General features: G+C 45.9%; 1 protein-coding gene across 2 annotated transcripts in view; it reads right to left on the reverse strand.

Moving 5' to 3' along the window:
- Positions 1-257: 257 nt before the first annotated feature.
- The window catches only part of xrcc6 (X-ray repair complementing defective repair in Chinese hamster cells 6), a 35,353-nt gene continuing 13,892 nt past the window's right edge, over positions 258-21,718 (reverse strand). For both annotated transcript variants that reach the window (XM_041178083.1, XM_041178082.1), the window contains exons 6-13: positions 20,611-20,794; positions 19,529-19,715; positions 16,568-16,736; positions 15,273-15,434; positions 11,568-11,697; positions 4,840-4,940; positions 3,870-3,986; positions 258-896 (exon numbers count right to left, since the gene is read on the reverse strand). In XM_041178083.1, the coding sequence (XP_041034017.1) occupies positions 694-896; positions 3,870-3,986; positions 4,840-4,940; positions 11,568-11,697; positions 15,273-15,434; positions 16,568-16,736; positions 19,529-19,715; positions 20,611-20,794 (1,253 nt within the window). In that variant the 3' untranslated portion in view covers positions 258-693. The remainder of the gene's footprint in view (positions 897-3,869; positions 3,987-4,839; positions 4,941-11,567; positions 11,698-15,272; positions 15,435-16,567; positions 16,737-19,528; positions 19,716-20,610; positions 20,795-21,718) is intronic.

Consider the following 21,718-nt stretch of genomic DNA (forward strand, 5'->3'; position numbering starts at 1 on the left):
GCTGCTGTATCCAACTGTACCTACCTGTTTCTCCCTCGATGTGTAGTAAATAGAAATTAGCTCACTAGGATTACAAGTGTACTTTAACCAGTGTTTCTAAGTAAAGAGGGCAGTCAAGGTACATTATATTAGCCATGGGCAGTGCTAGTTGGTAGTTAATAGATAACTTGCTGCTGTAACCAATTTCAAGGCTTCCCCACCACCCCACAAACCCTTGTAAAAATAGTAGTGAGGAAAATAAAGTTCAGACATGACAATGACTTGCCAACACAGAGTTTGGTTAGATGTGAGTGGGTTACAGGTGGTTTGTACAATACTAATTATTAAAATAAATTGTGAAAAATTCAGGAGATACAAAAATATCCTGTGCAGTTTCTGAGTTTCTTGTCAGTGAGGGTCGGTATATCCTGGAGATCTCAGAAGGGAAGTCTGTGCCATCCCCATTATGCAGAGAAGCCCAGGATGGTCAGAGTCACAGAGAGGCTTTCACCTTGTCAGAGCGAGTCTTGGTTCTGTTATGTTTGGATCAGAGCTCATTTGGATACTGGCTACTACTGGGGTTGTAGCTTTCCCGTTTCCGTGATTGTGAGGCTTCAGTTATGTGGAGAAGGCTGGGTGTGCATTTCCCCAGCTAAACCCGACTGCGTCTCCGCTGCTGGTGCAGGCCCAGCCATCACCTGAACTCAGGTCCGGTCACTTCTCAGCAAAGTGGCCGGTGATGGCGTCAATCAGCTCTTGCTTCTTGCTGCCCTTCAGCCCGTACTGTTTACAGACCTCCTTCAGCACCGGCACTGTCAGCTTGCCCAGAGTCCCGCTCCGCAGATGCCGCCTGACCTCATCCACCCCCAGTGATGCCTCGACTTTCGGTTTCTTCTCCGCTCCCCCAGCTGTGTTGCCTGATCACAGAAAACAGCAGTTCACACTTTAATCCTTTAGACAGTCACTGCGAAAATTCTCAGTGCCAAAGCTCTACAATGGCCCCATGCTTGAATATTCAGCTGACAACAACTCCACTTAAGAACAATTACATCTGCCGACTGTTTTTAAGGAACAGTGTAACAATAATCATTCTTGAGATGCGGGCATCGCTGTTGTTTATTGCCCAGCCTTCGTTGCCCTGAATCGGGCAGTTTTGATACTTCTGAGTGGCTTGCCAGGTTACTTTAGGGAGCGTTCAACAGTCAACCACACTGGTGTGGGACTGGAGTCACATAGAGGGCAGACTGGAAACAGCACGTTTCCTTCCGCAACAGACATGAAGTGGGCAGTCGGATCTTTTTCCGACAATCTGACAGGTTTGTGGTCACTTTTACTGTTCGTCGGTTGAAAGAAAAACTAGATTAGAATTCTTGAACTGCCGTAGTGGGATTTGAACCTATTTTCTCTGGATTTGAGTGTCGCTGAAAAAAAGAGACATGCTGTCAAAGCTTTTTGTCTTGCACTCATCAGGACAGAGACAAGAATGCCAAATTTCAAAGGGAGCCACAATTTATACTGCATGAGAAAAGGGTGCTGATTGGTTGAGGCGTTACCATGCAGGATGCACCAGGGAGCTATTGTCCCCCCACACTTCTGTTTAATTCAAAAAACGTGCAATGTCTGGACATGTTCCTCTTGCCTGCAGAGGCCCTGTGTATGAATATATGTAGCTTCTAGCAAATATAAGTGAGCTACATTGCGAGCCTGACTGATAACCTTAAATTATTGCTCCCTTTAAAATCTGGCATTCTTGCGTCTGTCCTGATGAGTGCAAGATAAAAAGCTTCAACAGCAATACTCAAGTTCTGTATAACCAAGCAACTATTTGTTCCCTGGATTATTTAGTCTAGTAACACAGCCACAACATTATATTCCAATCACTGCCCCAGCTGAGATGAGCAGGATTGGAAACTGAGAAATACCATTAGGACGAATAAAGTGGTTTTCTGCTATCAATTTCCTTATTGGTGCCAGCCCTGGGCTTAGTGCTTGCACCCTTTCCTCTGAGTGTCGGTTCAAACCCCACTCAGAGTTCCGAGAACAGATTTGACACTCCAGTGCAGTACTGACAGAGTGGCAGCACTGTCAGAGGAGCCATCTTTCAGATGAGACCGATACAGTTTCTGCCCTCTCAGGTAGGCATGAAAGATCCTATGGCATCATTTCGAAGAAGAACTGAGGAGTTCTCCCTGGTGTCCTGAACAATATTTATCCCTCAACCAAAATCACCAAAAAAAAAATAGATTATCTGGTCATTATCACATGATAATGATGGGAACTTGTTGTTTGCAAAGTAACTGCCACTTTAGTTACCAACATTATGTTGTGAATATCTAGTTCATAACTCATATGTTTGAGAGTATAACTTTAGTTTTAGGAATTAAAGTTTTAATTGTAGATAAATGGGGCATTTAGTTGCGAAATTGCTAAACAAAATTCTGATATAAATAGAACTCAAACAAGCCTGGGTTTATTACACTTAAAAGGTAGCCTGTGTTTATTCAATAAGGTTAGAGCAGACAGTGGGAACACTTGAACAATGGATAATCTATTGATAGGCTTGTGGTAGAGCCAGAGAGTCTCCACTTACTCCGATAAAATATTTAAATTATCCATGTAGTTCCCAAATGAAAAGAGGTTTGGGGCAAGTTAAGTCATCAAGGGAGTTTCTTAATAAGGACAGAAATTCTGGAGATAGGGTCATAACTCCATTAATAATATAAATTATCCATATGAGTTACGGAATCAAAGAGTTTTGTTGAAGGTAAAATAATTGATTTACATTTCTGTTTGAGGACATACCAAAGCATGCCACGTTGTCATAAAGATGGGCTGTGGGGATAGAAGGTTATCTTGTTCATCTGGGTATCTGTTCAGAAACCAGGCTGTTGTGGTTTTGCTTTGGTGTAGACTACATCTCACTGAGAGGAGAGAGCCAACAGGAGATAACCGTTAGTCAGGCCTGCACTTTAAGCAGAGAAAATACAAACTTTATTGTCCACCGCATGGAATGCAGATGGAGCTCAAGCTCAATTTAGATTCCGTGAGAGGAAAAAGCTGCTGAAAGATTTGTAATGTGTAACTGGTGCAAGAAAGCAACAGTGGTCCCCACAGAGCCTTGTGGTAGAAAGCAGGCAGCAGGGCTGGCTTGGTAGCTCTGAGGAAGCACTGGGTATCTGCCAGCAGCCAGAACAAGGAGCGGAGGCATCCATTGTTGTAAGGTATTAAATAAGGTTTGGAGGGTCGGTTAGTCAAAAAAGCTAATGGAAGGATCCCCATTGAATCTTACCTCAGAGAATATCTAGAACACTGAGGAGAAATAAAGTGAGTTCCAGAGGGCTGTGGCAGACCTGACCTACAGAGGTGAATAAACCTTCAATATTCTTGTAACGTATAGGGGAATTCTTTGGCAGGGGGTGAAGTGAAAAGTTGAACCGTTTTCATAGCATAATTATAAACTATAGTGTTAAGTTAATAGTGTTTGCTTTGTTTAATTCTAATGTACAATGAAGTTTGTTTTTGTTTAAAAACGTGAAATCTCGTGTCATGGTTCTGGGGTGATTATGAAGAGGCGATGATGGGGGGTGCCGAGGGTCGAGTTCGGGTGTGGATAGAGGGAGCTGGGGCGGGGGATGGAGAGTGGGAGCTCGGGGTGCGGAGAGGGGGAGCTGGGGGTCAGAGGGGTGATTGACTGTAAAGTGCTTTGCAATGTCCTGAGGCCGTGAAAGGCACTATAGAAATGCAATTCTTTCTTTCTTCCAATGTTTAGCTGATTCAGCTCTGACAGAGAATTGGGCAGGGACTTCCTTGACTGTGTGACTCAGTTCTATCCTGAGATGTGCAATTTCCTGACACGATGTTTAATTTGCTCCTCTTTCGTGAGCACTCACCGAGCTTCCTCTTCTGATGGCTCTTTGCCTCTGGGTTATAGTCAGGAGGATAAACCAGTGCATTGAATTCTTCTGCCAGCTGTCCCATTCTCTTGTCCATAACATCTGTCTTTGGCACTGTGTGGGGAAATGATTATTTACATTCCTCTGTCCAACTCCATCTCTCCACACCGCCAGCTCCCCCTCTCCGCACACCCAGCTCCCCCTCTCCGCACACCCAGCTCCCCCTCTCTGCACCCCCAGCTCCCACTCACTGTCCCCCAGCTCCCCCTCTCCGCACCCCCAGCTCCCCCTCTCCGCACCCCCAGCTCCCCCTCTCCGCAACCCCAGCTCCCCTTCTCCGCATCCCCAGCTCCCCCTCTCTGCACCCCCAGCTCCCCTCTCCGCACCCACAGCTCTCCGTCTCCGCACCCCCAGCTCACCCTCTCCGCACCCCCAGCTCCCCTCTCCGCACCCCCAGCTCCCCATCTCCGCACCCCCAGCTCCCACTCACTGTCCCCCAGTTTCCCTCTCTGAACCCACAGCTCCCCCTCTCCGCACCCCCAGCTCCGCACCCCCAGCTCACCCTCTCCGCACCCCCAGCTCCCACTCTTTGCACCCCAGCTCCCCCTATCCACACCCCCAGATCCCCCAGCTCGCACCCCCCTCCTCTCCCAGCTCCCCCTCTCCGCCCCCCCAGTTCATCCTTCACCAAACCGCTCCCCCCACCTTCACCACCCTGCTCCTCTCTTCATGCCCCCAGCTAACCCTCTCTGCCCCCACAGATGGATCCAACGTTCACCCGATATTCACACTGGCCCAGGGGCCCTTAATCCAATTAGAAAATTTCACCACAGTGCTGTCCTGTGGAGGACATCTAACCTGTAACAGACTACAGGTGGAACCTGGGCTTCACTAGACTGTGAGATCATGATCACCAATCCCTCCTGCCGCTGGGCAGTCAATAGAATCTTCACAACCAGATACTCACATGTCAGGTCTTCCATTCCTTCTGGTTCCTTTAAATCGAGGGCCAACGCCTCCAGGTTACGGAAATGCCGCTGAATTACCGGATTCTCAAAGCTCTCGGGCCTGTTGCCAGAGGAACAGAAAAAGTCAGTTTTGTTTAGTGGAAATGATGCAGGGATTTCCCATTCACTACACGGGGACGTGTAACCTTTAGCGGTAATGTGAGCTGTGGGTAATCTTTTCCAATGTTTGGCCCCAGTATCAGCGTCCAGCATCCTTAGGTTTCGGTTATGGCTGGGCCACATGGTGAGTGAACCTCCCTCGGCTCTGCTCCAGCATCAGCAGGATGACCCAGTATTATCACCAGACGGGTTTATCACACCAGGTCAAAGTGACGGGGGCAGCAGAGGGATTTTATTCTTGTGCGATGCACTTCTCATGTGACACTCTCTTTTTATTCATTTATGGGATGTGGGCACCACTTGCTGGGCCAGCATTTACTGCCCATCCCTGATTGCCCTTGAGAAGGTGGTGGTGAGCTGCCTTCTTGAACCGCTGCAGTCCATGTGGTGTAGGTACACCCACAGTGCTGTTAGGGAGGGAGTTCCAGGGTTTTAACCCAGCAACAGCAAAGGAATGGTGATATATTTCCAAGCCAGGATGGAGTGACTTGGAGGGGAACTTCCAGCTGGTGGTGTTCCCATCTATCTGCTGTCCTTGTCCTTCTAGATGGTAGAGGTCGTGAGTTTGGGAGGTGCTGTCTAAGGAGCCTTGGTGAGTTCCTGCAGTACATCTTGTAGATGGTACACACTGCTGCTACTGTGTGTCGGTGGTGGAGGGATTGAATGTTTGTGGATGGGGTGCCAATCAAGTGGGCTGTTTTGTCCTGGATGGTGTCGAGCTTCTTCTGTGTTGTTGGAGCTGCACTCAACCAGGCAAGTGGAGAGTATTCTATCACACTCCCGATTTGTGCCTTGTAGATGGTGGACAGGCTCTGGGGAGTAAGGAGGTGAGTTACAGAGGATTCCTAGCCTCTGACCTGTTCTTGTAGCCACTGTGTTTATATAGCTAGTCCAGTTCGGTTTCTAGTCAATGGAAACCCCCAGGATGTTGATATTGGAGGATTCAGTGGTGGTAATGCCATTCAATGTCAAGGGGCGACAGTTAGATTCTGTCTTGTTGGAGATGGTCATTGCCTGGCACTTGTGTGGTGTGAATGTTACTTGCCATTTGTCAGCCCAAGCCTGGATATTGTCCAGGTCTTGCTGCATTTGGACATGGACTGCTTCAGTATCGGAGGAGTTGCAAATGGTGAACATTGTGCAATCATCAGTGAACATCCCCACTTCTGACATTATGATGGAAGGAAGGTTATTGATGAAGCAGCTGAAGATGTTTGGGCCGAGGACACTACCCTGAGGAACTCCTGCAGTGATGTCCTGGAACTGAGATTATTGACCTTCAACAACCACAACCACCTTGCTTTGTGCTAGATATGACTCCAACCAGCAGAGAGTTTTTCCCCCGATTCCCATTGACTCCAGTTTTGCTAGGGCTTCTTGATGCCACACTCGGTCAAATGCAGCCTTGATGTCAAGGGCTGTCACTCTCACCTCACCTTGGGAGTTCATCTCTTTTGTCCATGTTTGAACCAAGGCTGTAATGAGGTCAGGAGCTGAGTGGTCCTGGCAGACACCAAACTGAGCGTCAGTGAGCAGGTTATTGCTGAGTATGCGCCGCTTGATAGCAATTTAATGACCACTTCCATTACTTTACTGATGATGGAGAGGGGACTGATGAGTTAGTAACTGGTTGGGTTGGATTTGTCCTGCTTTTTGTGTACAGGACATCCCTGGGCAATTTTGCACACTGCTGGGTAGGTGTTAGTGTTGTAGCTGTACTGGAACAGCTTGGCTAGGGACGCACCAAATTCTGGAGCACAAATCTTCAGTACTATTGCTGGAATATTGTCAGGACTCACTATCCAGTGTCTTCAACCGTTTCTTGATATCACGTGGAGTGAATCGAATTGGCTGAAGACTGGCATATATGATGCTGGGGAACTCCGGAGGAAGCTGAGATGGTTCATCCACTCAGCATTTCTGGCTGAAGATTGTAGCAAATGCTTCAGCCTTATTTTTTGCATTGATGTGTTGGGCTCCCCCATCATTAAGGATGGGGATATTTGTGCAGCCTCCTCCTCCAGTGAGTTGTTTAATCGTCTACCACCATTCACGACTGGATGTGGCAGGACTGCAGAGATTAGATCTGGTCAGTTGGTTGTGGGACCGCTTAGCTCTCTCTCTCACTTGCTGCTTATGCTGATTGGCCGCATGTAGTCCTGTGTTATAGCTTCACTGGATAGTGAGTCCTGACAATATTCCAGCAATAGTACTGAAGATTTGTGCTCCAGAATTTGGTGCGTCCCTAGCCAAGCTGTTCCAGTACAGCTACAACACTAACACCTACCCAGCAGTGTGGAAAATTGCCCAGGGATGTCCTGTACACAAAAAGCAGGACAAATCCAACCCAACCAGTTACTAACTCATCAGTCCCCTCTCCATCATCAGTAAAGTAATGGAAGTGGTCATTAAATTGCTATCAAGCGGCGCATACTCAGCAATAACCTGCTCAATGACACCTCATTTTGAGGCAAGCCTGGTACCAGGTAGGTATTTCAAACACCTCAAATTGCTCCCTATTGTCAATGATAGATCTATAAGGAAGTAAAATTTTGTACACAGCAGGATCTTACAGGCACAACAAGATCTGTTTTTGGTGATGGTTGAAGGATGAATGTTGGTCAGTAGACCACAAGAGCTCCCTGCCTTCCTTTGAGCATGGTAGCAATGTCAGTGCTAGAACTAGTCACTGAGTCAGAAGGTTGTGGGCTCAAGTCCAGAGCCTTGGGTGCAAAATCTAGGCTGACACTCCAGTGAAATATTGAGGGGGGCTGGACTGTTGGAGATGATGCCTTCTCTCAGGTACATGTAAAAGATCCCATGGGACTATTTCAAAAAAGAGCAGGGGAGTTCTTTTCCTTGCAGAGAGCTAGCACAAACACAATGGCCCGAATGGCCTCTTTCTTTGTTGTAACCATTCTATGTTTTACCCTTCAAATCACACCTAAAATGAGATGATCTGTGTGCAAATTGGTTTCTGGCTTTCCTACATTAAAATAGCGACTGCACTTCAAAGTTATTTCACAGTTCTGAGGTTCTGAAAGGTGCTATATCGAATAAAAATTGTTCTTTCTTTCCAGAGATCCTAAATTATGTTCTTAAAACCTAGACATGAGATTTGGATCCACGATCTTCTGACTCAGAAGTGAAGAGTGGTAACGGCTGAGCCAAGCTAAGAGGGTCAATCTGTTACAATAGTGACTACACTTTCTAAGTGGGATGTCCAGAGGGGTTCCGATATAAATGCAAACTTCCTTTCTATATTATGATGGAAAATACTTCCTCTGGGAACATAAGAACTAAGAGCAGGAGTAGGCAATTTAGCCCCTCGAGCCTGCCCCGCCATTCATTACGATCATGGCTGATCTCATTTTGGCCTCAACTCCAATTTCCCGCCCTCTCCCCATAACCTTTTAACCCGTTACTAATTAAAAATGTCTATGTCCTCCTTAAAGTTATTCAGTGTCCTGGCATCTACTGCATTCTGAGGTAGTGAATTCCACAGATTCACGACTCTTTGAGGAAAGTAATTCATCCTCATCTCTGATTTAAATCTACCATCCCTTAGCCTAAAACTATGGCCTCTCATTCTATAATGCCCCACAAGGGGAAACATCCGCTCCATGTCAACTTTGTTTATCCCCTTTAGCATCTTATATATCTCAATTAGATCTCCTCTCATCCTTCTAGACTTTAGTGAGTATGGGCCTAAACTGCTCAATCTCTCCTCAAAAGACAAGCCCCACATCTCTGGAATCAATCTAGTGAACCTCCTCTGAACTGCCTCCAGTGCAACAACATCCTTCCTCTAGTAAGGGGAACAAAACTGTGCACAGTGCTCCAGGTGCGGTCTCACCAATGCCTTGTATAGTTGCAACAACACTTCCCTATTTTTATACTCTCTTTGTTTAGCAATAAATGCCAAAATTCCATTTGCCTTCCTTATTACCTGCTGTATCTGCATATTAGCTTTCAGCGATTCATGCATGAGGACACCCAGATCCCTCTGCACTGAAGCATTCTGAAGTTTCTCTCCATTTAAATAATAAGACACCTTTTTATTCTTCCAACCAAAATGGATAATCTCACACTTATCCACATTAAATTCCATCTGCCAAATTTTGGCTCATTCACCTAACTTGTCCATATCCATTTGTAAATTTCTTATTTCTTCATTACAACTTACTTTCCCACCTATTTTGGTGTCAGCTGCAAATTTAACTATAGTACCTTCTGCCCCTGAATCCAAGTCATTAATATAGATTGTAAATAGTTGGGGCCCAACAATCCAAGTCTACCTCGCCACTGTTATTGTATGGATGAATGTTCAGGACAGGCTCTCACATAGAAACTAGGAGCAGGAGGAGGCCATTCGGTCCTTCGAGCCTGCTCCACCATTCATTATGATCATGGCTGATCATCCAACTCAATAGCCTGCTCCCGCTTTCTCCCCATATCCTTTGATCCCTTTCACCCCAAGAGTTTTATCTAACTCCTTCTTGAAAACACACAATATTTTGGGCCTCAACTACTTTCTGTGGTAGCAAATTCCACAGGCTCACCACTCGCTGGGTGAAGAAATTTCTCCTCATCTCAGTCCTAAATGGTCCACCCCGTATCCTCAGACTGTGACCCCTGGTTCTGGACTCCCCCACCATCGGGAACATCCTTCCTGCATCTACCCTGTCTAGTCCTGTTAGAATCTTATAGATTTCTATGAGATCCCCCCTCATTCTTCTGAACTCCAGAAGTATAATCCTAACTGACTCAATCTCTCCTCATATGTCAGTCCCGCCATCCCAGGAATCAGTCTGGTAAACCTTTGCTGCACTCCCTCTATAGCAAGAACATCCTTCCTCAGATAAGGAGACCAAAACTGCACACAATATTCCAGGTGTGGTCTCACCAAGGCCCTGTATAATTGCAGCAAGACATCCCTGCTCCTGTACTCGAATCCTCTCGCTATGAAGGCCAACATACCATTTGTCTTCTTTACCGCCTGCTGTACCTGCATGCTTACCTTCAGCGACTGGTGTACAAGGACACCCAGGTCTCGTTGCACATTCCCCTCTCTCAATTTATAGCCATTCAGATAATAATCTGCCTTCCTGTTTTTGCTACCAAAATGGATAACATCACAATTATCCACATTACACTGCATCTGCCATGCATTTGCCCACTCACTCAGCTTGTCCAAATAACGCTGAAGTATCTCTACATCCTCCTCACAGCTCACCCTCCCACCCAGCTTTGTGTCATCTGCAAATTTGGAGATATTATATTTAGTTCCCTTATCTAAATCATTAATATATGTTGTGAAAAGCTAGGGTCCCAACACTGAAATTTGAGGTGCCCCACTACTCACAGTTGAATAGTATGAACACTGCACATAGAACGAAATTTACTGACATTCTTTTGACAGCCCTGGATGTCTTCATGCACCCAGGAGTAATTCCTATTGGCCAATATATCAGCATACAAACACAGGGAGCAAAAGTCCAACTGCTTCATCAAGCCTGGCTGAGGCATCATGAGCAGATATTTTCTAATTATCCCCACATATGTAGTCTTCCGAGAGAGGCCAAAACAATTCCCAGCGTCAATGTAGGAAACCCTCTCAAGTGATCGCAACCAGTCCAAGAGATCACATGGACCAAAGGCACTTAGAATCCATATGATGTGATCTCTGCCCCAGTCAAGAATTCTTGCTTTCAATTAGAAATTCATCAAGATTCCTGATATCCAACTCACTCGCACTGAACTGTCACAACAGGGAAAGAGGGAACTTTCTCCCAGACTGAGAGAGTCGGAATCCCTGGCTCCAAGGTGAAGTGACAATGGAATCCAGTGCAACTTGTCACAGAGATCTCACAAGCTGATCAGAAACCCACAAAAACTAATACTGCTGTCAAGATTCAGTGGGACACATACACATCTGCCTCGCAGTGACATGGACATCTCTCTTGCTGAGTGAAAAGTGGAAAGAGGAAAGTCACAAAGGTCAGGCATCGTACAGGGCAGGGGGGCCCACTCACCTTTCACCTCTGAGAACTCGGTTCCAAGTTCAACCCAAAGTGATGAATGAAAATCTCCTCTGCCTGCCGGGTGTAAATGGAGCAATGGATGAAAATCTCCATCATTACTCCACCATTGACAGCCTGGCCTTCAGCTGCCTAGGTCCAAAGTTTCCCCCCCTCAGGTGTTTCTTACGTGTCGGTGCAGACTCAATAGGCCGAAGGGCCTCTTCTGCACTGTGAGATTCTGTGGAACCTTACACTACTTTAAGATGCTCCTTAAAACTTGCCTGCATAGCAAAGCTTTGGGGTCTCCTGCCTTAAGGACTTCTTGGAGTCAAACTTCATCCAATTACCCTCCTGTGAAGCACCTCAGGACGTTTTATAACCTGCAAGGTGCTACATAAATGTAAGCCTTTGCTCTGTTTGAGCTGTGCAGTTTCAACTCCTCCCATTGCTAATAAAAGCAGCTGGGGCACAAAACCATCCTCAGTATGACAATGGCCAAATCAACAACCGTGCTAGTCTTTAATGGTGTGAAACCTCTGACTGACCTGTATTTAAACTTGAGTTTCTGCACCACTAACTTCATCTTCTCGATCTGTTCCTCATTGGCCACTGTCTTCTCCGTAAAGTTGATCTTCCGGATATCGTCGGCATAAGGCAAGAAAATCAGGTGGAATCCTGATGTGAAAACGATGGAAAAGTTTTATTTGTACTAAGAATTGGCGAGCATTTCGCATCTACACACTGCCTGAGTTAGGAGTTGCGTTTGACAGGGTGTTTGGAGTCCCAAGATGAACATTCACATTTTCACAGGAATCAGGTCAGTAGTGGTCTCTCTAATTATGTCCCACAAACCAGTACTGTGTATGTGGGAGGGCTCGGGGTGGGTGGGTGCGGTAATGGTTCCTCAGGGCATTAGGAACCTTCAGGTACTTTAATGTTTTTCAGATGAGACAGAAAACCGAGGTTCTGTTTTCCCTCTCAGGCGGTTGTTAAAGAACAGCAGAGGAGATCTCAATGGTGTTTCGGCCAATAGCTACCCCTCAATCAACATCACTAAAAAATGTTACTGCTCATTATCACATGACTGTTGGTGGGAGCTTGTGCAAATTGGCAGCCGTGTTTCCCGCATTCCAACAGTGTCGGCACGTCAACAATTTATTGGTTGTAAAATGTTTTGGGAGTCTTTCTTTGTCTTCCACTGCCTTCAGGGAGACAGTATGAAGTTGGACTGACCCATGGCTGAGGCCCAATGCTCAGTTCACTTGCAATGGACAGTGGAGCACACAAATAATGGAAGAAAACCACAAGTGAAGATCCACATCAAAAATCAACCACATAGCCAGCATAATACAGGGATACCCACACTGCAGCATAATGCAGGGATACCCACACTGTAACATAATGCAGGGATACCCACACTGCAACATAATGCAGGGATACCCACACTGCAACATAATGCAGGGATATCCACTCTGTAACATAATGGAGGGATACCCACACTGCAACATAATGCAAGGATACCCACACTGCAACATAATGCAGGGATACCCACACTGTAACATAATGCAGGAATACCCACACTGCAGCATAATGCAGGGATACCCACACTGCAGCATAATGCAGAGATACCCACCCTGCAACATAATGCAGGGATACACACACTGCAACATAATGCAGGGATATCCACTCTGTAACATAATGGAGGGATACCCACACTGCAACATAATGCAAGGATACCCACACTGTAACATAATGCAGGGATACCCACACTGTAACATAATGCAGGAATACCCACACTGCAGCATAATGCAGGGATACCCACACTGCAGCACAATGCAGAGATACCCACCCTGCAACATAATGCAGGGATACCCACCCTGCCAATATAATTGAGGGATACCCACACTGCAACATAATGCAGGGATACCCACACTGCAACATAATGCAGGGATACCCACACTGCAACATAATGCAGGGATACACACACTGCAACATAATGCAGGGATACACACACTGCAACATAATGCAGGGATACACACACTGCAACATAATGCAGGGATACCCACACTGCAACATAATGCAGGGATACCCACACTGCAACATAATGCAGGGATACACACACTGCAACATAATGCAGGGATACACACACTGCAACATAATGCAGGGATACCCACACTGCAACATAATGCAGGGATACACACACTGCAACATAATGCAGGGATACCCACACTGCAAAATAATGCAAGGATACCCACACTGCAACATAATGCAAGGATACCCACACTGCAACATAATGCAGGGATACCCACACTGCAACATAATGCAGGGATACCCACACTGCAACATAATGCAGGGATATCCACACTGCAACATAATGCAGGGATACCCACACTGCAACATAGTGCAGGGATACACACACTGCAAATAATGCAAGGATACCCACACTGCAACATAATGCAGGGATACCCACACTGCAACATAATGCAGGGATACCCACACTGCAACATAATGCAGGGATACCCACACTGCAACATAATGCAGGGATACCCACACTGCAACATAATGCAGGGATACCCACACTGCAACATAATGCAGGGATACCCACACTGCAACATAATGCAGGGATACACACACTGCAACATAAAGCAGGGATACACACACTGCAACATAATGCAGGGGTATCCACACTGCAACATAATGCAGGGATACACACACTGCAACATAATGCAGGGATACCCACGCTGCAACATAATGCAGGGATACACACACTGCAACATAATGCAGGGATACCCACGCTGCAACATAATGCAGGGATACCCACACTGCAACATAATGCAGGGATACCCACACTGCAACATAATGCAGGGATACCCACACTGCAACATAATGCAGGGATACCCACACTGCAACAAATGCAGGGATACCCACACTGCAACATAATGCAGGGATACCCACACTGCAACATAATGCAGGGATACCCACACTGCAACATAATGCAGGGATACCCACACTGCAACATAATGCAGGGATATCCACACTGCAACATAATGCAGGGATACCCACACTGCAACATAATGCAGGGATACCCACACTGCAACATAATGCAGGGATACCCACACTGCAACATAATGCAGGGATACCCAAACTGCAAAATAATGCAGGGATACCCACTCTGCCAATATAATGGAGGGATACCCACACTGTAACATAATGCAGGGATACCCACCCTGCCAATATAATGGAGGGATACCCACACTGCAACAACCCACCCTGCCAATATAATGGAGGGATACCCACACTGCAACATAATGCAGGGATACCCACACTGCAACATAATGCAGGGATACCCACACTGCAACATAATGCAGGGATACCCACACTGCAACATAATGCAGGGATACCCACACTGCAACATAATGCAGGGATACCCACACTGCAACATAATGCAGGGATACCCACACTGCAACATAATGCAGGGATACCCACACTGCAACATAATGCAGGGATACCCACACTGCAACATAATGCAGGGATACCCACACTGCAACATAATGCAGGGATACCCACACTGCAACATAATGCAGGGATACCCACACTGCAACATAATGCAGGGATACCCACACTGCAACATAATGCAGGGATACCCACACTGCAACATAATGCAGGGATACCCACACTGCAACATAATGCAGGGATACCCACACTGCAACATAATGCAGGGATACCCACACTGCAACATAATGCAGGGATACCCACACTGCAACATAATGCACGGTTTACAGTGATAATAAATGACTCAGAATCAATAAACAATACCGCATAGTCAGGGCTCATTCCGCCCATCATGGCCATGCCAGCGCTTTGAAAAAGCTTATACAATGGGTCTCAATAGCTTCTCCCTCCCCAGCCCCGCAATCTTGTCCTGTTCAAGTATTTATCCACTTTCCTTTTGGAAGTTACTATTCAATCGCCTTCAATTTTCAGACATCCAAGGTAGCACCCATTATAACGGAGCTATAGATGCCTGAAGGATCAGCCGTGTGTTAGCTCAGCTGAGCCCAAGTCCAGGCTGTGGTGCTCTCTGGGTCCCGGGAGGTCACGCTCCAGTTCTCTTATTGTGTGTGGGGTGGGAGGGTGGTCAGGATTGGTAACCGCTATGATGTCCTCCATTGTTGGGGGGTAGAAAATTGAAAATCAAATGTATGTACCCAATCAGTGAGCGATTTGAAGATGGAGACAGTGTCACTGACCTGAAGGGATCGTCTGCACTTTCTGATTGTCCAATTCCTCCTCTTGTGGGACCAACGCCACAAATCGGGGTGGGGTGTTCCTCCGGGGAGTGTACCGGCAAACAGCGTACACTTCCTTCTCCAGGCACTTGGTAAGCAGCGCGCTGAATAAAGTGATGCTTCCTGTCAGGAATGTGAAAAACACTGCTCAGAAGAACAAACAGCTTCGAGCCTGGCCCAAAGGCAAACTACTGTTGGAAAGGACGAGCAGAGGGACAGACCTCTCTGAGCTGCTCAGCAAGTGGCGAAGATAAAATTCATACTACTTCTAAATCTGCATGAATTTCCTTTATATCTAATCAGAGTAACAGGATTCTGCACCTGTCACCTTTATTCAAAGTGCGAGATCCCTTTGGAAATATTTATCATCCAGAGCAGTGGAGAAAAATCATTGATGGCATTCAATACGTAACTGAGTGTTGTAACAGGAGGGAGTGGACCAGAGGGAACAGGCACAATGAGCACAAAACCATCTTCTCATCTCTAAGCCATCATAATTCTTAGGTAGCATCAAACAATCAGTGACACAGCCCCTCAGGGTAGGGGTATTCTGTACAATGACACATTTGCAGCAGATTTCTAATATGGTTGCATGGTAAATATATACAATGCCACTAACTCCCCAGGGTACGATTCTCTCATACAACATGCTGGGGCATTAGCTGCCAATATAAGACTCAAGTAAAAGTTCCTGATTTTATTGCAAACTAATTCCTAGTGAGAATTCTTGAATTAAGCAGAAAGATTATAAATGGCACTTTTAAAAAGAGATATTGTGACATCTCCAGAATATTAAACTGCAGGCAGTTATAGGGTTGTTAACATCAGCAGAAACAACCCAAATATTGTCAGATTATCAGTCCTGGGTGTGATTACCAGCAGCAATAACAGCAGAATCCAGTCACTTGTGAACCTGCTCGTGTCTCAACAGGTGTTGTGACTGAGTGAATCCCGCCCCACACAAGGAGCAAGTGAACGGTCTGTCCCCGGTATGAACTTGCTGATGTGTCAGCAGTTGGGAAGACCAAGAGAGCCCCTTTCCGCTTCATGCTGCCACTGCAGGCTTCCCCATCATCTCTGTACAGATTTGTCATTTGTACCAGCAGCTTATTGAGGACAAAGAATAAACGCTTTGCTCCCCACTCTGCAAACCACACTGGGTAGTGCCTTACCCGTGAGGTCAATGGGGAGCAGTAGCTGTGGTTGAAGGTTACCCGTGAGGTCAATGGGGAGCAGTAGCTGTGGTTGAAGGTTACCTGCTATCAGTGTCTCCTCTGGGTAAATGAACTGTGAGGGTCTGATGTAGTGATGCTTCTTTAAGAGCGACAATGGCTTGAAACCAATTAGGACCAATCCTGGGTCTTCGAACCTCTTCAGTTCCTCAGTTTCTTCTTTCTCCATAACAATCTGCCTGTTTCCATAAACCTGGGCATCAAAAAAAACAAGAACAGCCTTAAACCTGCATGAATTTATATGAAAGAGCAAACATCTTTTGAGTAACTCACCTCCTGACAATCCAAAGCCTGCCCACCATCTACAAGGCACAAGTCAGGAGTGTGATGGAATACTCTCCACTTGCCTGGATGAGTGCCGCTCCCACAACACTCAAGAAGCTTGACACTGTCCATGACAAAGCAGCCCAATTGATTGGCACCACATCCACAAACATTCACTGCCTCCGCCACCAATGCACAGTGGCAGCAGTGTGTACCATCTATAAGATGCACTGCAGGAGCTCACCCTGGCTCCTTATAGACAGCATCTTCCAAACCCATGACCTGTATCATCTAGAAGGACAAGGGCAGCAGATAGACAGGAACATCACCACCTAGAAGTTCTCCTCCAAGCCACTCATCATCCTGACTTGGAAATATGTCGACATTCCTTCACTGTTGCTGGGTCAAACCCCTGGAACTCCCTTCCTAACAGCACTGTGGGTGTACCTACACCACATGGACTGCAGCGGTTCAAGAAGGCAGCTCACCTTCTCAAGGGCAATTAGGGACATGCAATAACTGAAATAAACTCCTCTTAATATAGCACCTTTACCACAGTAAACATCACAAGCCTCTTCACAGGAGCATATCAAACAACAGAAAGATATTAGGACAGGTGAAGAAAAGCTTGTTCAAAGAGGGAGGTTTTACAGAAGAGCAGAGAGGGAGATGGAGAGGTTTTGGGGAGGAATTTCAGAGCTTGGGACCTGAAAGGCACAGTCGCCAATAATGAGGTGATGAAAGTCAGGGAGGCCAGAACTGGAGGAGCTCAGAATCTTGGGGCATTGCAGAGCTGGAGGAGGTTATAGAGGTAGGGAGGAGCAAGGCCATGGAGGGATTTGATAAAAAGAATGAGAATTTTAAAATTGAGACGTTGTCAGACTGGGAGCCAGTATAGGTCAGCGAGCACAGGGGTGATGGGTGAACGAGACTTGGTGTGAATTAGGTTCGGGGAAAGAGCTTAAGCTGACATCAACATAAAGGTGACCAGCTCCCACTGAAGTCAACTGAAAACAAGAATTGATCCCTTTATGGATTCTCTCACACTGTGTGAAATTAGTGATTACTGTGTTAATCCGGTCATACTATGTTCCTTTACTTAATGAGTTAGTGCTTTTGTTAAATAGCATTGAGAGGCACAGACATGCTCAATAGCAACAACTCATTAGGCTGAACATGCTTTATGGGATAATCCATCTGTATAGATGGTGATGTAACTACCACAGGGAGATGAATCCAGTAAAGGTCTGAGCGAAAAATGGGAAATTGATTGAGGGATAAGAAGAGCAAAGGGGAAGAAGACCCTTCCTACTGGGCGTCTGGACAGGGTTGTACAAAATATTCAGGACACTGCACAGAGGCTAAAGTATATCCCAGAAATAGGCAACGATTTAAAGAGAGAGCAGAAATTCGAGCAAAGAGTAAAAAAGAAATAGGTTCTCATTTTAAAACAAAGACGCAAGTTAAAGGGAGGGAATCAGTTTGTGAACGATAAAGATAAAGAGAGTTAAATGTAAGTAGAAACTTTCAACAGTGCCTACACTTCAGAAGCAATGCTGAAGAGACACGTTGCCAAAGGTTTGCATCTTGCACTCATCAGGACAAACACAAGAATACCAAATTTCAAACCATCACAATTTATATCACAGGAGAAAAGGGTGCTGATTGGTTGGCAAGTTGACTCTGATTGGCTGAGGCGTTGCCATGGATAAAGTAACAGGGAACCATAAACTTCCCAAGCTCTCAGGCAATCCAAAAAAAGGCACAATGTTTGATCGTATTCCTAATGTTTGCAGAGAACTTCAAAAATACTTTATTGGCTGTAAAGTGCTCTGGGCCATCGTGAAAGGTGCTATTTTAATAAACACAAGTTCTTTTCTTTCTTTACTCACCTCATTATCATTCTGTTTTTGCCTCACACTATCGTCTCTTCTGTCATTTAGTCTCTCCAGCCTTCCACCCAGTTAGGGACCTTCCCTTTCATTCTTTCCAGCCCTCTGCGCATACCTTCCATCTGTACCAGTTTAAAACCTGTTACATGTCTAATGTGGGATAGTTCTAAAGAAAAAGTCACCAATCTGAAATATTAACTCTGTTTTGCTCTCCACAGAACCCACAAGGGATACAACACCATAACAGTTATTTTACTGGACAAAGTAAATCCAGAGACTTGGCCTAATGACCTGGAGGCGCAAGTTGAAACTCCACCATGTCAGACAGGGAATTTACATCCAGTTCACTAAATAAAATTGGTATTAGCTTTTGACCCTGAAACTGCCAGGTTATTGTAAAAACCCATCTGGTTCATTAATGTTCTTCAGGGAAGGAAATCTGCCACCCTTACCTGGTCTGGCCTACATGTGACTCCAGGACTGCACAGTTGGCTCTCAACTGCCCTCTGACTGGCCTGGAAAGCCACTCAGGTGTATTAAAAATCGCTACGAAAACCAATAAAAACCACTGCGCTTTGGGAGCACCTTCACTTCACTGAGTGCAGGCCTTTTACAAAGTGCTTCACCATCACCGTCGCAAAGGCAATTAGGGCTGGGCAATAAACGCTGGCCCTGTCAGCGACACCCACATCTCGTGAACGAATTAAGAAAGAGACGTTTCCAGCATTTTCTGTTTATATTTCTAATTACCATCATCTGCAGTATTTTGCCTTCAGTGAGGCGGGAGCTGATGTTCTCATTCGGCACGATAAGGTTCACTATACATTACCTGGGCCTTTTTGGTGTCGCTGGGCAGAAGCAGGCTGCCCGTCTCCCCATTAAACCAGCGGGTTTTGGTTTTGACTGGCTCGTTGGTTTCTCGGTACAGGCGGATTGCACTGGGTTTCTGGGCACTCCGGATGAGATTGTAAACTCCGACTGAAAGGTCCACACCTTCTCCCAGCTTCAGGTTCAGCCTAGCCAAAGAACAGGACATCAAATGCAATCAGCACGACATCAGAGAGAGATTAACAGGGCAGAAACCCCACATCAGAGGTAAACACATTCCTGATGCACATTAAGTGGCTGAAGGTGGCAGGTTAGGGATGAAGCTTAAACTGACTACCCGGTCAGCTGGATGTAAAGGACCCCACTGCACCACATGAAGAGCAGGGAAGCTCTGTCGTATCCAACATTTGTGCCTTAATTAACCATCAAAAACAGAACTGGTCATTCATGTCACCGCGTGAGCTCGTGTGGAAAATAGCTGCTACATTTGCAAACGTGATAGCTGCTTCCCATCAAAGTAACATGATGCACTTTCTGATGTTTCTACAAAGGATAAACAGCAGAGAAACAGGCCATTCAGCCCAACAGATCCACGCCAGACAAGCTTTCTTCCACTCCTCCTCATTTAACTTTGTCCGTGTAACCAACTAATTTCTTCCCCATTGTGCTTGTCTAGCCTCCCCTTAAATGCATCTACACTATTCACTGCAAACACTCTCTGTGGTAGCGACTTCCACGTTCTCATCACTCTCTGGGTAAATAGATTTCTCCTGAATTCCTGATTGGATTTCTTGGTCACTATCTCGTGTTGACGAGATAGTTTTGTTCTTCCCTGCAAGTGAAAACACACCCTTTTGTGTCGATTCTATGAAAACCTTTCATAATTTTAAAGATCTCTATTACATCCCATCAAGAGGAAAGAGACCCAGCCTGTTTGTCCTTCCTGAGGCATGATGAGGATCTATTGTTAGGTCTCCCAGGATCCACAGGGAAAATGGGAAATGTGTCATGAGTGACTTTATTAGAATTTCCACAGTCTTGCAGGACCCAGGAGACACTGTGCTATTCTAGGTGGCTGCTGACCTGGTGATAGTCCTTTTCTTGTAGTCCTTGGCCCACACTTTCTGAAGCAGATCATCCAACCTGGCTGACTCCTTGTCTTGCATGGCTGTACCTTCATCCTCTGATACGCTGACAATGTCACAGTAGAATAGAGATGTGTCAAAACCACCAGGCTTCTTCAGATGCATTAGGTCAAGGATGATACCTGCACACAGACAAAGTTCATTGGTAAAGACACTCCATTCACAATAGAGCAGCAAAAAGCAAAGCTATTATTATTATTGCTCTATAGATAATATCTTTGAACAAAAAAATTGACAGTTTTCTCTCTAACTCTTCTCAGGTCCTTTAAAGTGGAGCTGGACCCAGTTGTTGACTGGGTTAGAGATTGCGATGTGCAGAAGTTCAGATTCTGGATAATATTTGATCTATGTGATCTCCTGGACTAGTTTGATTGATTAATTTTGATTCAGGGTTGACTTTGGCCCTGTATATTTGCCTAGATTACACGAGAGTTTCAGTGAGTGTGGGGGTAGAGGGACTGAGAGGGGAAGGCTCCTACCGTCATGGTTCGGGGCAGGCTATCAGGGGGCCAGCAGGTCTTTTCCTTCCCCGTTTCCTATGCTGCCTGGGAAACTGCTTTCTGGCCATCCCTACAGGGCCATGCTTCATGTGTGAGTCAAGACAGCAGAGGCAGTGAAGAGAATATTAGATGAAGCTCCAATGCACGGTACAACACTGGTGTCAGGGAGCTAAGACCTCATTCTACACTTTTATAAGATATATCACCCTAGCTAATCTATAAAATTATTTTTCTTAAAACTGGGCAAAGACGTTAAACTAACTGAAGCCATGACTGGCTATGACTCACGCAAAAGGAATTTCTGGCCTTCACACCAGCAGTAACCTCGTTATCTCTGAAGATGCGCTAATGCCCCTGTGACTGCAGCGATCAAACTCCCAGGACTTGCACAAGGCCCTTTACATTTCTAAGCCCAGGCCTGGCCAGCAGGAGCAAGGACAAGAGGACCCGGAAACCTCTGCTGAACTTATTAATGTGAACATTAACCACCTCGAGAAACCAGACCAGGAATGTACATCCTTTGTCCAACCCAAGGCTGCAAAGTGG

Source organism: Carcharodon carcharias, chromosome 31 (assembly GCF_017639515.1).
Source record: "Carcharodon carcharias isolate sCarCar2 chromosome 31, sCarCar2.pri, whole genome shotgun sequence".
Taxonomy (NCBI): Eukaryota; Metazoa; Chordata; class Chondrichthyes; order Lamniformes; family Lamnidae; genus Carcharodon; species Carcharodon carcharias.